Source organism: Polypterus senegalus, chromosome 2 (genome assembly GCF_016835505.1).
Source record: "Polypterus senegalus isolate Bchr_013 chromosome 2, ASM1683550v1, whole genome shotgun sequence".
Taxonomy (NCBI): Eukaryota; Metazoa; Chordata; class Cladistia; order Polypteriformes; family Polypteridae; genus Polypterus; species Polypterus senegalus.
The window spans coordinates 32463528-32479379 of record NC_053155.1 but is presented as its reverse complement, the minus strand read 5'-3'; the positions used below and the strand labels follow the sequence as shown (position 1 = coordinate 32479379).

Genomic DNA, 15852 nt, shown 5'->3' with positions numbered 1-15852 from the left:
CAACCCCTGGTATTCTAGCTCTGGGATAATTTCAAAACTACAACAGTTTGCGTCACAATTATTTTTCAAAAATTTTGTGTTTTTGAACTTCTGACTTTGAAATGCTTGACTTTGATTTTGCTTAGCGTTTTGTTTTTTTGGTCACATGTTTCAGCATTACCGACCTCGAAATTTGGCCCTGTTTTCATGACTGTTCTTTTTTGGTTTTGTGTCTAACAACGTCTTCTCACCTGCTCTATAAACGATTTTGTCCATTAGGCACACTTTTTCCCTTCTGCCACTAACAATGGCAGCTTAACCATTTGTATAATGGGTAGTGAGGAGGTACTCAGCAGAGTTTCATTTCACATGCAGTTTTATGAAATTGCCTCTAAAATGACATTTGTATCTGATTTTGTTTTTGCAAAATGCAAAAAAGCAATAAGGTGGTGTTGTTAAAGTTGTTTGGGGTGGAAAGCAAGGGACATTGATCCTTAAAGGATATTCTTGGATTGCCCTCCAATGGTGACACCACTTCTTCAATATTCCACGCAGTGTCACGCGCTCTCATCGTCCCCGTGCTTTGCCGGTCGGCACATTTATGCCACTCTTCTACATCTCACTGCTAAGGTTGGAGCTACCATAGGTAACGTCATCTCTGTGAACTGATATGGACCAGATGCACCCAGACCGGTGGATTATAGTAAAGAAGAAGGACGTCTGAAGTGTTGGCAGGTAACTGTTCTCTATCTGCATTGGTCACTGGTTATGAAATACAATTTATTTTGCAAGTATTTTTTTTTTTTTTTGCAAAGCAAAACCCCAAGGTTTTCTGCAAACTCAATATCACTTGAATAATTTCACTCATCTCTACCAATGGGCGATTCTCATTGACAATGCAGAAACACATTGCCTGCTTCCCCACCACCCACAACATACTCACTACCATCTGCTCTGTGGAAGTGCTATCGAGGTGCAGAACTACACAAAGACGGACCGTCAGAAAGAGCTTGCTGTTTGTTCTTTTGGCCACTAGATGGCCTCAAAGCACAGCATGTAAGCACTTGTGACATTCTGCCTTGCATTCCTCACGTATTCCTCTGTGACCACAGCATCATGTCTGCTTTTCTGCTAAAGTTCAGAAGTAGTACTCAAGACACACATCATATAATTTTTATGCCTAATAAATTTGTTACTGAAAGCTTAATAATACAATAAACTTATGCTTATGTGGGCATGCTAATAGTGCTTTGAAGTGAAAATGACTAATTTTGAGCATAGATTTCTTAGACTGACTTGAAAGTGGCATTCTTGATGTTCCTCCTCTGCCACTTACACATCTGCCATTTCACTTTCCTACAGGGCTTCCTTTAATTTGGAAGCTTCCTGATATAGTATGTGTTGTTTCCTAGTGGATTTGACATGCTTGTGAGATCTTTATTCAAGACTCACATAAATCCCTCAACACAGGAAAAAAAAACAAAAAAAAAACAGGGCCTTGGCAGGAAACAAATGTGAATCTTAAGAGGACTTGTTCTTGAATGTAAACTAGACACTGCAGATAACTGTGTTCTGTAACATGTTCTTACATTGACGAGGAACTGTCCTGTCTCCTTCTCTCTGAACTCCTCCGACTATAGTTCATCTGATGATTTTGCACTTATGGGGTGTATTGATAAGGGGGATGAGACAGGGAAAGGAGTCAGGAGGAGAACTTAGTCAGGGGGAGAAAGAATTGACTTCAACGTAACATCAGCGAAACCATGGAACTGGTTATTGACTTCCTTCTTACCAAAGAGCCTCTATGTCCAGACAATATTAAGGGTGTGGATGTAGAGGTGGTCCACTCCTATACGAGCACTTGGGGTCCACATTAATCACAGGATGGACTGGTCTCATAACACAGAGGAACTATAAAAGAAAGGGCAGAGCAGGCTCTTTTTCCTTAGGGGACTGTGTTCTTTTAAAGTAGGTAGATAGATAGATAGATAGATAGATAGATAGATAGATAGATAGATAGATAGATAGATAGATAGATAGATAGATAGATAGATAGATAGATACTTTGTTAATCCCAAGGGAAAATTCACATAATCCAGCAGCAGTATACTGATACAAAAAAAAAAAAATTAAATTAAAGAGTAATAAAAATGCATGTAAAAACAGACAATAACTTTAAATAATGTTAACGTTTACCCTCCCCGGGTGGAACTGAAGAGTCGCATAGTGTGGAGGAGGAACAATCTCCTCAGTCTGTCAGTGGAGCAGGATGGTGACAGCAGTCTGTCGCTGAAGCTGCTCCTCTGACTGGAGATGATCCTGTTCAGTGGATGCAGTGGATTCTCCATGATTGACAGGAGCCTTCTCTGCGCCCGTCGCTCTGCCACAGATGTTAAACTGTCCAGTTCCATGTCTACCATACAGCATGCCTTCCTCACCAGTTTGTCCAGGCGTGAGGCGTCCCTCTTCTTTATGCTGCCTCCCCAGTACACCACCCCATAGAAGAGGGCGCTCTCCACAACCGTCTGATAGAACATCTGAAGCATCTTATTGCAGATGTTGAAGGATGCCAACCTTCTAAGGAAGTATAGTTTCTTACACAGAGCATCAGTGTTGGCAGTCCAGTCCAATTTAAAGGGACATCCTTCATATCTTCTAAAACTCTGTGATGACTAGTGTGATTTTCTATGCTGTGGTGTACAGGGCTGTACAGGGCAGGTAACATCACTCCAAGAGAGGACCACCGGATAAACAAACTAATTAAAAGGGCAAGCTCAGTGGTAGCAGAGTAGGAGAGAATGAAGAGAAAACTGAGTGACTGTGAACAATGCTGCACATCCTCTCTGTGGCGCGCTATCACTGAGGACTTTCAACCAACGAATCATTAAGCAGGAGTGTGTCAAGAAACATGACTGGGGGTCCTTTATGCCAACAGCTATACACCTGCATAAGGCTTCACAGGGACTGGGACTGTCAAGGCGGTTCTTTCCTTCTTTTTAATTTCCTTCATTTAAAGTCATTCTGTTGTGTGTTCAGACTACAGTGTGTGTATATACTTATTTAATAATCTAGAGTATTTTATATTTAGAGAGCTTCTGTAAAAAGTCAAAAATTCCCCGGGAATTAAAAAAAAGAAAATACCCAAAAATATAAAGTAAATGATAAAAAGAGGCCTCTCACACTAAAATAACTCTTTTTTAGAGTGTCTTCATATCTAGTCATTATTGATCCTCTTTAATGTCTATACATTATCTATCTATCTATCTATCTATCTATCTATCTATCTATCAATCATATAGTGCATTTCACATCTATCTATCTATCTATTATATAGTGTCTTTCATTTCTATCTATCTATCTATCTATCTATCTATCTATCTATCTATCTATCTATTATATAGTGTCTTTCATTTCTATCTATCTATCTATCTATCTACAGTATCTATCTAGTGTCTTTTCCTGGTACTATATTATGATCTTTATTCTAAGGAGACATGCATGTAAAAATTCCACTCTACGACCTGTATGTGCACATGACAATAATCCTCAATTTGAAAAATAAACTGAGATTTGCACATCATATTTTACGCCATTTCTGTGTACTGCTCTTGATTCAGTGCACTGACTGTAAAGAAACCATTTTAACTCATTTGTTTAACAGCCAGCGACACAAGGTATTAACAGTTTTAAGTCAACCAAATGCAACTGTTGGTAATTGAAAGAGAAACAGCTGAACGGCTGTCATTGACGATGCAGATACAAAACTACAAGGTGTTAGGCACAAAATGAAAAGAAAATGAAAGCCAAAGTATCGATCTTTCTGGATTTGTTTGTAAAGGAGATCCAAGTTCCTGTCTTGGAAAGTGCTCATGCTGGCAACTGTATGACAAGACTCAAAGAAGCGGCACAGACTAGGGACTGTTTATGTGAACATGTAAAGGTGCCAGAATGAGAAAAAGGAATCTGTGTAATGTTTATAAGACCACCTCATGTTAATGATGAAGAGATAGTTAATAGTTAATTGAGGAGACAAGCTTTGTACAGCATATAGGCCACATGAACTGCAATAAGAGATGTAGTGCCAGTTTCTTCAGTATTAATTTTTTTTATATTTCTATATATATGTATATGGAACAGTACCTGCCAAATAATATAAAGAGTACTATTTGGAGCCTATCAGGTGTACGCACCTTTGATTCCCCTTATGGGAATCGAATCTCAGATGTCAATTCTTGAGGCAAAGCCTCTGACGTTGTGCCATGGCAGCTGGTTTGCTTATTTGCCAAGGTGAAGATTGGAGTACAGTATTACATTCTTAGTTCTGAATTGCAATCTGATTATTTGGATGGTTACCTGCCAAGTAACACTTGTGGTTGGTCGGCCAGTCAGCAAACACCTGTCAACGTCCTCTCAATTGCCGACATCCAAAATTTGATCCCCGAAAGGGAAAGCAAAGGTGTGTGTACAGTACACCCCCAAAATTCACAGGGGTTGCATTCCTAGAGCACCCATGAATTGTGAAAAACCGCGACTTTTGGATGTGGTTAAATAATGCCTTTTAAATGCCTATTTTTATAGTTTAAACCCTAAATACAGTATGCCCCAAAGCACTTTAACTCCATTGCAATCTCAGCTTAATACATTAATACATTACCTAAAAACAGAATGTAAAGGTAAACCCGTCTACTGTACAGTACTGTACTGCTATGTCTCCCGCGGCGCTAGAATGTAAAATACCGATGCTACCGCTATACGTACTGTAATTCATACAAGCGCGTTTTCTTTGGTATGCGCTGTCATTTTCTTTGTTATAAGTAGAGTAAATACATAATAATTTCATTTAATTAAAATACAGTAAAATGTACGGGTACACACCAATGATGAATGATATTGATGATGATGAGGAAGTAGCAGTACGATGCAGAGGACTTAAAACTCCTCGGGTGGCGCCTCTTCTTCAGGCGCTTCAGGAGGAGTCATATCTTTGGATGGGTCTTCTTCTGGTGGGTTTCGTGCTGGTGTGCTTTTGGAACATGTACTGGATACTGAATACGCACCTTGTCCCCTTTTTGAAAAACAGGAATCCGTGAACCATGTCTGGTATCTATATAGTTTTTCATTTTCTGCTGAAGGGAAGAAACTCTCTTACCAACAGTGTCATCATCAGCCTTGCAGGCAATAGGAGGAGGAAGGACATTGATGCATGTTCACATTTTCCGGCCATGAAGCAATTCAAAAGGAGAAACTCCAGTAGTAGCCTGTGGTATTGCACAATATACATGAAGGAATTCTGAGATGGCAGGTTTCGCTTGTAATATAGCAGATTGGATGCAGCCTTTGAGAACACAATGAAATCTTTCAATGGCACCATTTGCAGCTGGATGGTATACTGAAGTTCGAATGTGTTGTATATTTCTTTCTTTCAGAAATGCTGCCGTCTGTTGATGTGAATTCACATCCATTGTTTGACATTTGGATTTGACATCCACATTTGGAATGTGGATTTCCAAATCTGCTAAAGACTGAAGTGAGGAAATCTATAACATTCTGAGCAGTGACAGAAACAGTGAAGGCAACTTCTGGCCACTTGCTATGATAATCAATGAGGGTTTGAGCAAAACAACAATTCCAGACAGCTGTTTCAAATGGACCCACTATATCTATGGCCAACTTTTGCCAGGGTTCTAATGGCAATGGAACAGGTTGTAAAGGTGCAGCAGAAGGATTAGCGATCTTGTCAGATGACTGGCACAGTTGACAATTTTTAACTTGAGCTGCGGCCATATCATCTGTACCTGGCCACCAGTATAGCTCACGCAGACGCTGTTTAGTTCTCACAATGCCTTGGTGACCTTCATGAGCAAGTGCTACCAAGGTATGGCGCAGAGAAACAGGAGCAATTAGACGGGCACCACGGAACACAAACTCGTTTTGTGAACTAAATTCATCTTGTAATCTGAAATATGGACACATAACTGTGTCAACTGCAATTAAGGGAAGAAGGCCAACCACAGGTAATCTGATTTCGCAGAGCAGACAACTCACTGCAAGAGGCAGAGGCAGAAGCAAACTCACCAGGTGAGAGGGCAGTCAGAGCAGGAGACAACATTGCCACAAACTCAGGTTCAGTTGCAGAAATGTCCTCAGCAGCAGCAGGCAAAGGCAATCAGAAATGTAATTCTGTGACCCAGGATGGTAAGCAACAGTATAGTTGAAACACAACAGTCATGCTGTCCGGCGTGCAATCCACATGCCTGCACGATCAGACCCTTTTGAGGAGAGTAGAGTGGTCAACGCTTAATGATCAGTACGGAGGATAAATTTACAACCCCACAAGTAAGCCCTCCATTTTTCAACAGCCCACACACATCCAAGAGCTTCTTTTTCAACTGTAGAATATTTCCTTTCAGCAGCAGTAAGAGTTCTAAGAAGCAAAGGCAACAGTTCGCTCTGTACGGTCAGGTTGGAATTGAGCTAGGACAGCTCTGAGCCCATAATCAGACGAGTCAGTGGAAACTATAGTAGGCAAATCAGGGTCAAATAAGACCAAAGCTGGACTGTCAATTAGCAACCGTTTCACTGACAGAAAGCGGTGCTGAGCTTCCTCAGACCAGGAAAACTGCGTATCTTGGCGGAGGCAGGAGCGTATGGGTTCTACAATGGTGGCAAAATCTGGGATAAACTTATTATACCAAGATGCAAATCCAAGGAATGAACGTAACATCAGTTGGAGTTGGAACATGCAGAAGAGCAGCAAGATGCTCCTGATCAGGTTTTATTCTTTTTGCTATAACAGTATGACCCACATAAACACAGACTGGCTTGATTAAAATGACATTTTGACTCGTTTAGCTGCAATCCTGCATCTTTTACGTGTTTAAGAACTGCTTGAAGTGTCCAATCATGGTCGTCCAACAAAATTATATCATCTAAGTAGTTTGCAACATTTGGCAACTCCTACAAGATTGTAGCGAGCATCTTTTGAAAAGCAGATGGAGCAGATGTTAACCCATATGGGACCCGGCAGAACCTAAACAGTCCTTCATGAGTAATAAAGGCAGTCAGATCACGGCTCTCTTCGTGAAGCAAAAGCTGAAAGTATGCCCTTTCTAAATCAATAGTGGAGAACACTGTTGCTCCTCTAGTAGTAGTAGTAACACTGCCAAAAGATAATTGTGATGAGACAGTTTCTGGATTTATTGTGAGTGACGAAGGACCACAAAGAAAATAACTAGAACAGGTAAGGGTCAAAGTAAAACAAACAAATAAAAAAAAGGATCAAAAATATTATGGGCAACCAAAGCACCCGGGTAAACCAGAAAATTAAAGTCAAAGCCCAAAAATTAATTGAAATTGAAATGAACATAGCACTTGGATTACTTAGAATTGAAGCTGTTGTTTATTTTGATCCAACTAAAGGATTACATGAACTTACACCATGGCTGCATTTATTATGGAGGTTCTGGGGATGCTACAATGTGACAAATGTCACAGTCATATATATCTATAATCCAACGTCTGTACTTTCTGTATGTCTGTCCACTTTTCACGAGCAAACTATTTAACAGATTTAGATTGGGCTTTTTCTATAATTTGTTTGAACAATTTGGTTGATTTTGCGACTTATCTCATCACGCTAAGTATCATAGTTCGCTTGCGGAACCAATTTATTTTCGTAAATCCGTAGGGCCCTCCTTACTCACACTCCAGTCTCGGTGCGCTTCTTACTTCCACTTAGCTAGCGAACGAAAGAACTACTTAACAAATTTAGATCAGGTTTTTCTCTATAATTTGCTTGAATATTCCGGTTAATTTTGCGACTTCTCTCATTATGCTTAGGATCATTGTTCCATTGCAGTACCAATTTATTTTCATGAATCTGAGAGACACGCAGTGGGCCAAGGGGAAGGGGGTAGGGCCCTCCTTACTCACACTCCAGTCTCGGTGCGCTTCTTATCTCTACTTAGCTAGCGAACGAAAGAACTACTTAACGAATTTAGATCAGGTTTTTCTCTATAATTTGCTTGAATATTCCGGTTAATTTTGTGACTTCTCTCATAATGCTAAGTATCATAGTTCGTTTGCGGAACCAATTTATTTTCGCAAATCCGTAGGGCCCTCCTTACTCACACTCCAGTCTCAGTGCGCTTCTTATCTCCACTTAGCTAGCGAACGAAAGAACAACTTAACGGATTTAGATCGGGTTTTTTTCTAGAATTTGCTTGAATATTCCGGTTGATTTTGTGATTTTTCTCATCATGCTAAGAATCATAGTTCACTTGCAGGAGCGATATATTCACGCTATATTCCGAGACAGAGGCTGCGGGCCGAGGGGAGGGGAAAGTGTGATGTCAGGAATGGGGAGCCAGGCAGGTCCCTCCTCACTGTCCTGTTTCACTAATATGTGGGCAAAGCTGCGGGGGACGGCTAGTAATAAATAAATGGGAAAAATTAAAAAAAAAAATTCCAAATAGTAAACAATAAAACTTGTGCTTATAAATGTGTATTACAATATTAATATTTAAAAACATGAAAACACAGGGTGTATGCAATCAATAAGTAAAGGAATTTGACTTGGTGAAGCTCATACAAATAAAACATCAATACAACTTAACTGCAAGTTTTTGACTCCCCACATGTAGTCCTTTGAGATGTCTCTTCAACCAAAAGGTTTTATGGTTTGCTTTCTTTGAAAGACACGTTTTGATATTTTGGGGCGTTAAAGTTACTTTTAGAGGCTTCACGATTTTTTGACCTGAGTGGGTTGAAGTGGGCCAGTAGGACTGGGGTTAGTCCACTGGGGTGAGGCCTTTCTGAGGTCTCACATTCCCTTCTCAGTCTGGTTCTGATTCCAATTCAGAACAACAGTAACGTCTATGATGATGTGGTAAATAAGCATGTGAATGACCGAATGATTTGACGGAGATGCGACAGATTATGTGCAATATGGAAAAAAAAAAATACTCTGGTAAGCAACGTGAGAACGAGACCTTATTTCTTGATTTCCACCTCAAAAACCTTTTTTTACAGAGTTTCACCTGTAAAACAAATGTTAGTGTCAGTTTTGCAAAGCTGTATGCAAATCAAAATTTGCCTGTTTTGCTCATCACTGGTGACTGTGAAAAATATGCAAACAAAAATGGCACTGTAACCAATTCAACAAATTGAACAGTACTAGTAAAAATAACAGTAAACCAAAAATAAGCAATACAGAAATAATCTGTAATATCAAAATTGTGATTTACAATGATGACATTAAAGAAGAAAGGTAAAACCGTATTAAAATACAAGTGCAGTTTAAGCACAGTAGTGTTATTTGCAGACACCACATGATGCTGAACCAATCACACTCCTACCTTTTCAGTTTTCTTCTCTTCTCCTTTTGGCAAGGTGGGAGAATTGTTGGCTGGAGCGAGAGAAAGTAAGCATTGGTGCAGCGGTCCATTGATGGTCTCTCCATTCAGATTTGCTGCACTCACATTGGGTGGGGTGATAGCGGCAGCGGCCGAGGTCAGTGGAATAATGGGTCGGGCACAAAGGGTCCCTGACGTACTAGGGATTGGCGGCTGGTGCACATGCTGAGGAGATAGCATTGCGTGTGGTCGAACCACAGTCACTGGGGAGCGAGATGGTGAGCTCTGCGTTCGCAGTGGTGGGACGGTGGCCGTGGGCCGCTCCGGTGTCTGGGCTTGAGGGTGCACTGGAACTGGAAGAAAAAAGAAAAAAAAGAGAAAGAAAAAGAAAAAAAAGACTCTCATTAGTTCACATGTGATCTCCTAGAAGACAAAAGTAACAGGCAAGGTGTCATTTTCTGACCCAGAACGGTGCAAAAGGCAGGAACAACATCCAGACAGGACACCAGGGTGAACACACACACATACACACTAAGGCCTATTTAGCATCGCTAATTCACCTAGCCTGCATTTCTTTGGAAAGGGGGTGGAAACCAGACCACCTAGTGGAAACTCATGCAGACACGGGGAGGACATGTAGACTCCATGCAGGATGTCCACCCTGGACTTCTTACTGCGAGGCAGCAGCACTAACACTGCACTAACCCTGGCAAGATGTGTTCAGTGAAAATATATGAATTATTCTGAGTCATCACCCGATGGTTAGTGCTGCTGCTGCCCCCTGGATTCCCCTTCCTAGGTTTTAAATCCCATCCCTGGTCATCGCCTGAATGGAGTTTACACACTATTTTCCTTTGAAGACCCCATTTTTCCCTTCACTTATCCAACCATGAGCAGATAATGTTCACCCCTTTCGGCTCTGGATTTTTATGGGAAAAATTATTTTGTGAGATATTCTACCTTTGGGGTGTCTAGGAAGCTCAAAAATGAAAAAAACAAAAAATTATCATCAGTATTATACAATAGCTGCCAATTACTTCAATACTACTTGTTTCACTTCCGTGTTTTGCGGAATGGATGCCAGTCTCTCCAGTCTGTGCTAAAAGTAGCACACCCGGTTCCAATGGCTGCAAACATACCTGTGCTTTACAAAAATGGCTGCATATTTATGTACTAGCAATAGGATGTCAGGGCTGAAAGGGTTAATTGGTGAATCTAAGCTCTCTATAATGGTACATGTATGTGCCCTATGATGCACTGGGTTACCTTATGACACATGTTACAAAGTAAGTCTTCATTCCCCCACAACCCTGACCTGGACTAAGCTGGTATGTGTTTCACTTTTAATACAACTCACCTCAGTTTCTTTGCTAATTTCTACTTTGCTCTTCTGATGTCAGAATTCCATAGATTGTGCCAACATGAGTAGGCTTTTTTGGCCCACAGAAGCAGCGTCTGACAAGGTTTGCCTTGCTTTCCCTATCCTTCAAAAAGCACGCTGCATAAATCAATGAATCAACCTAGCCACCTCTTCACATCTTTCAGAATGTCTGCCTCCACAACAGGGCACGGTGTTCAATTAACAGGCCAGAAGAATGAGTAACTAATCCATCATTGTGCTGAGCCTAAGAACATAGTCATCAGTTTAGGAAAGCGCGCTGTCAGCAGAACTTTAACTTCCAGAGAAAATAATATTAGAAATCATAATAGGTGTTCTGGCATCCAGTCCAGGGATCGTTCTTGGTGCCGTAACAGGCTGCAGCTCTCATGTCAATGCTGTCAGAATGGGAACCTGACCCTCTTTTTAGGGTTATTAAAGAGAGGTGATAAAGAGAGTGCAGGCAGGGTGGAATGGGTGGAGAAGAGTGTCAAGAGTGATTTGTGACAGACGGGTATCAGCAAGCGTGAAAGGGAAGGTCTACAGGACGGTAGTGAGACCAGCTGTGTTATATGGGTTGGAGACGGTGGCACTGACCAGAAAGTAGGGGACAAAGCTGGAGGTGGCAGAGTTAAAGATGCTAAGATTTGCATTGGGCATGGCGAGAATGGATAGGATTAGAAATGAGTACATTAGAGGGTCGGCTCAAGTTGGACGGTTGGGAGACAAAGTCAGAGAGGCGAGATTGTGTTGGTTTGGACATGTGCAGAGGAGGGATGCTGGGTATATTGGGAGAAGGATACTAAGGATAGAGTTGGCAGGCAAAAGGAAAAGAAGAAGGCCTAAGAGGAGGTTTATAGATGTGGTGAAAGAGAACATGCAGGTGATGGGTGTAACAGAACAAGATGACAAGGACAGGAAGATATGGAAGAAGATGATCCACTATGGTGACCCCTAACAGGAGCAGCCAGAAGAAGAAGAAGAAGACAGCCACATGTACAGAATACTGTGAAATGCTAACCTGTGCGGCCTTGTGTGATCACTGAACTGCATCAAGCAGGTCTGCAAAGGTTATACCATATATGCAAAGTTGGTACTCAGTCTAGGGTTGCCCTCTTAACAAGGCTTTGACCCTTATGACCATGAATTGGATTAAAGAAAATGTGAAAATATTATATCAAAGTTAGTCTGGCCTCCAGTCCAGGTCCTTGTACCCAATGTTGCTATAATATGCTTCACCCTACATGATGAATTGGATTAACCCCTTTTTTAAACATCATCCATATTATCTTATGTATAGTGATTCTAATGCCCAGTCAAGGGTCGGTACCTATTTTGTTCCCAAATTCTTCAATACTAATAATAATAATTATACTCATAATCATAATAATAAAGGTGACGAAGCACACACACTGCCTCCTCATGGTACTGGCAGAGCAACACCATTCTCAAAAGCAGTTTGTTAACACCATGGCCAACTTAGCACAGGGCAATAAAGCAAAAATGATAAAAACAAAGTCAACAAAATACATGCCACATTGCTTGTCACGTGGATAACAAAGGATTGAACGCAGTACATGCTGGGATTGAAAAATTGTCAATGGGTTTGGCCAGTTCTCCATAGTCTACACTCTGAGTCCAATACTCAAGTTGGCTAACTTAAAACTGCATCAACATGATAAGCAGAGTCTAGAAGATACGAATAGCTCAAAAACAAAAAGCCCATGGGCAAAGGAACAACACAAGGAAATGGTATGGTCTACTATGCCAAGGAGAATAACACAGATGACAGAATGGCCAAGGGAACATTCATAATCTGGCATGGTCGGTAACATCTCCACAAGCAAACAGTAAGTGTGAATACTCTCACAAACACTTGTAGATAGGTTGTTAACAACAAGAGGTTCACCAACACTGAGCTTGACCAGATCTTACAGAATGTTCAGATCCAGAACAGCACTCTGACAATAACATCACAGCCCCCCAGACCAACTGCCAAGCTAGTCTCTGTATCTGAGGACAAGTCACTTCACTGATTGAGGAGAACATGTCATCGCTGGATGTTCAATGCGCGCTACTACTGAATACAAAACCAGCAGAATAAGGTCGAAAGATATCTACATTGGTCGATCTGTGGTGCACTAGTGGAAAAATGCCTGAGAAATTCTACCAGCACATGCTGGTGGCTGTTGGCAACACCAACATCATTTACATTTACATGTACTTATTTGGCCGAATCCTTCATCCAAGACAACTTACAACATTTATGATACAAGTGGTTACATTTATTTTGGCACACAGTGTCCGTAGCAGGATTTGAACCCACAACCTCAGTGCAAACCAATCATGCCATACTAATGTAGTGGTCCATCACAACTAAGCCAAGCAATGCCTGCTGGTTGACACAGCAGTCCCAAATAAAAACAACATCTTACTCAAAGAAGCATAGCAAATATAAAGATCTGGAGATCGAGATCAGCAGGATGTGGGGCACCAGGACTAGAGTGGTGCCCGTGGTGGCCAGGGCTCTTGCTAACATCAAAAAAGAATTCAATAAGAACCTACGGGACCTGCCAGGACACCAAACAGACCAAGAGGTACAGAATATTGCACTCGTGGAAATCGCCCACATTCTCCATAAAGTGCTGGGCTAAACCTTAGGTCCCTGATCAGGACAAGTACATCGCAGCAGTTATTAACTAATAGCCATCATATACAAATGAAATAATAATAATAATACATTATATTTATATAGTACCTTTCCATAGCCATTTCTGGCTCCTATGAACCTGCAGGCGAATAAGCAGGTTTGAGAATGTAATGTTTTATTTATTAGTCCATCCATTATCCAACCCGCTATATCCTAACTACAGGGTCATGGGGGTCTGCTGGAGCCAATCCCAGCCAACACAGGGCGCAAGGCAGGACACAAACCCTGGGCAGGGCACCAGCTCACTGCAGGGTGAGCACACACACATACCAAGCACACATTAGGGTCAATTTAGGATCGCCAATACACCTAACCTGCATGTCTTTGGACTGTGGGAGAAAACCGGAGCACCCGGAGGAGTACATGCAAACACGGGGAGAACATGCAAACTCCACGCAGGGAGGACCCGGGAAGTGAACCTGGGTCTCCTAACTGCGAGGCAGCAGCGCTACCCACTCTATTCTACTATCCAGTCTAGAGCTGACTTCTGCCTTGTGCCCAGTATTACCACAATGGCTTCTGTCCCAAAGGACCCTGAACTGGATTAACATGTGTATGTTTTATTAAAGCTTATCTTTTATTTCCTGCCTCACCTCCAGTGAAGCCTAAGCAGGCTCTGGACCTTGTGATCCCTGAATGGGACTACGGTGATATAACAGTTACTGTGTTATCAGTGTCACAAACAAACTGTGACGCTGATAAGGGTCAGCAGATAACCGAGAAAGCCCCGGCTTTAAAAAATGAACACACCAGCGCTCTCTAGTGGTTAAACAACTGACTTTTCACTCCTTGAGTGCCACACCTTTAACTTTTCCTTCCCTGCTCTGGGGCCTTTCATTAATCTTTTGTCACGCACGGGCGTCTCAGGATCACCTTCCAGGCTGGAACAAGGTATGCAATAACCTGCTGGGACAGGAGGGGGCACCAAAGCTAACCATATCTTTTCTTTTCTCCTCCCTAGGTGTGAGAAACCGCCCATGAAGGTCAACTCAGTCACACCCCCATTACAGTAAGCCACGCCCCTCAAGGCTGGGATGGTATAAAGCTGGGGGCTTGAATGAATGAAAGTTTAGAGTTTAGAAAAGCGTTCGAGGCTAAAAGAGCCTGTTTTTCAGTTGCACCACTTTCATTCATTCTATTTTTTGGACAATTGCACTAAAAGTATTAACTATGCTCAGTTGGCATGCCAAAATATCTTTGGTTCTCCTGGTTCTTACTTACCACCTCCACACTCCACACTGTATACTTGAATCTGCCCTTTGGAGGACTGGCACCTCATTCAGTGCCCATTGCTGCAAGAACACGCTTTTGATCTCACACCCACCTTGCTGCTCTTGCCTTCTCTCCTCCGATTAGGGCAGTGAAAACCACACACCTCATTACACTCAGTGAGTGCACCCCACCGACCAGCAAGACGAATGCAAATCCCCCCTTCAGCAAAAGAGTGCGAGCTGAACTCAGAGAGCGGGGATTTGCATTGCTAATGGCTGAGCTTAAGTGTGGAGAGTGCAGATTTCAAATCAGAGTTGAGAAAAGCATTAAAAAGCTCCAGCATTAAGGCAAAAGTAAATCTTCAGGAAAGCAGGCAGAAAGCAGGATGCAGCCAAAAGCAATCACGTACAACTAGCTTCAAACGGAGGTGGAAAAAATGATGAGCAGAAAAATTTAAGGATAAGCTAAATTAGCAACATTTAATTCCCGTCTTTTACTTAGTGAATGATGAGGTTTGGTTTCCTAGTAAAAGTGTACAGCACTAGAGACGTGGATACAACTCCCACCCATTCCCGTATGGAGAATCTGTGTTCTCCCCATGTCCAGGTGGGTTTCTATAAGAACTTCACGTTCATCCAGCATCCCAAACACAAGAAGATGAGGTTGAGTTGAAAGTCTAAATTGACCTGTTGTGAGCAAGACTGACTATGTGTGGGAGTGGGAGTACAATACAGTACAATACAATTTATTTTTTGTATAGCCCAAAATCACACAAGCAGTGCCGCAGTGGGCTTTAACAGGCCCTGCCTTTTGACATCCCCCCAGCCTTGACTCTCTAAGAAGACAAGAAATAAACCCTTAAGGGAAAAAAAATTAAAGAAACCTTGGGAAAGGCAGTTCAAAGAGAGACCCCTGTCCAGGTAGGTTGGGTGTGCAGTGGGTTTCAAACAAAGGGGGTAATTACAATACAATTGATAGAACAATACATAAGTCATCCTCAATAAAATATAATCACGCAATAGAAATATTACAAGTACAGAGCAGTATTCAAAAGTAGATGATATCACAGAATATGATTTGGATTTGTTCAGAGTCTTGGAGATCTCGCCCATCAGGATCTGTCCGATTATTAACAGCGTCCAGGATGGGATTAGTACCTGCCTTGTGTCCAGTTCTGCCAGGGTGAGACCTACTCAATGAACCTAAAGTGGAAGAAGTCG

General features: G+C 41.8%; 1 protein-coding gene across 2 annotated transcripts in view; it reads right to left on the bottom strand.

Moving 5' to 3' along the window:
- The window catches only part of LOC120522845 (E3 ubiquitin-protein ligase SH3RF3-like), a 649404-nt gene that overhangs the window by 45868 nt on the left and 587684 nt on the right, over positions 1-15852 (bottom strand). For both annotated transcript variants that reach the window (XM_039743546.1, XM_039743547.1), the window contains one exon: positions 9336-9685. In XM_039743546.1, the coding sequence (XP_039599480.1) occupies positions 9336-9685 (350 nt within the window). The remainder of the gene's footprint in view (positions 1-9335; positions 9686-15852) is intronic.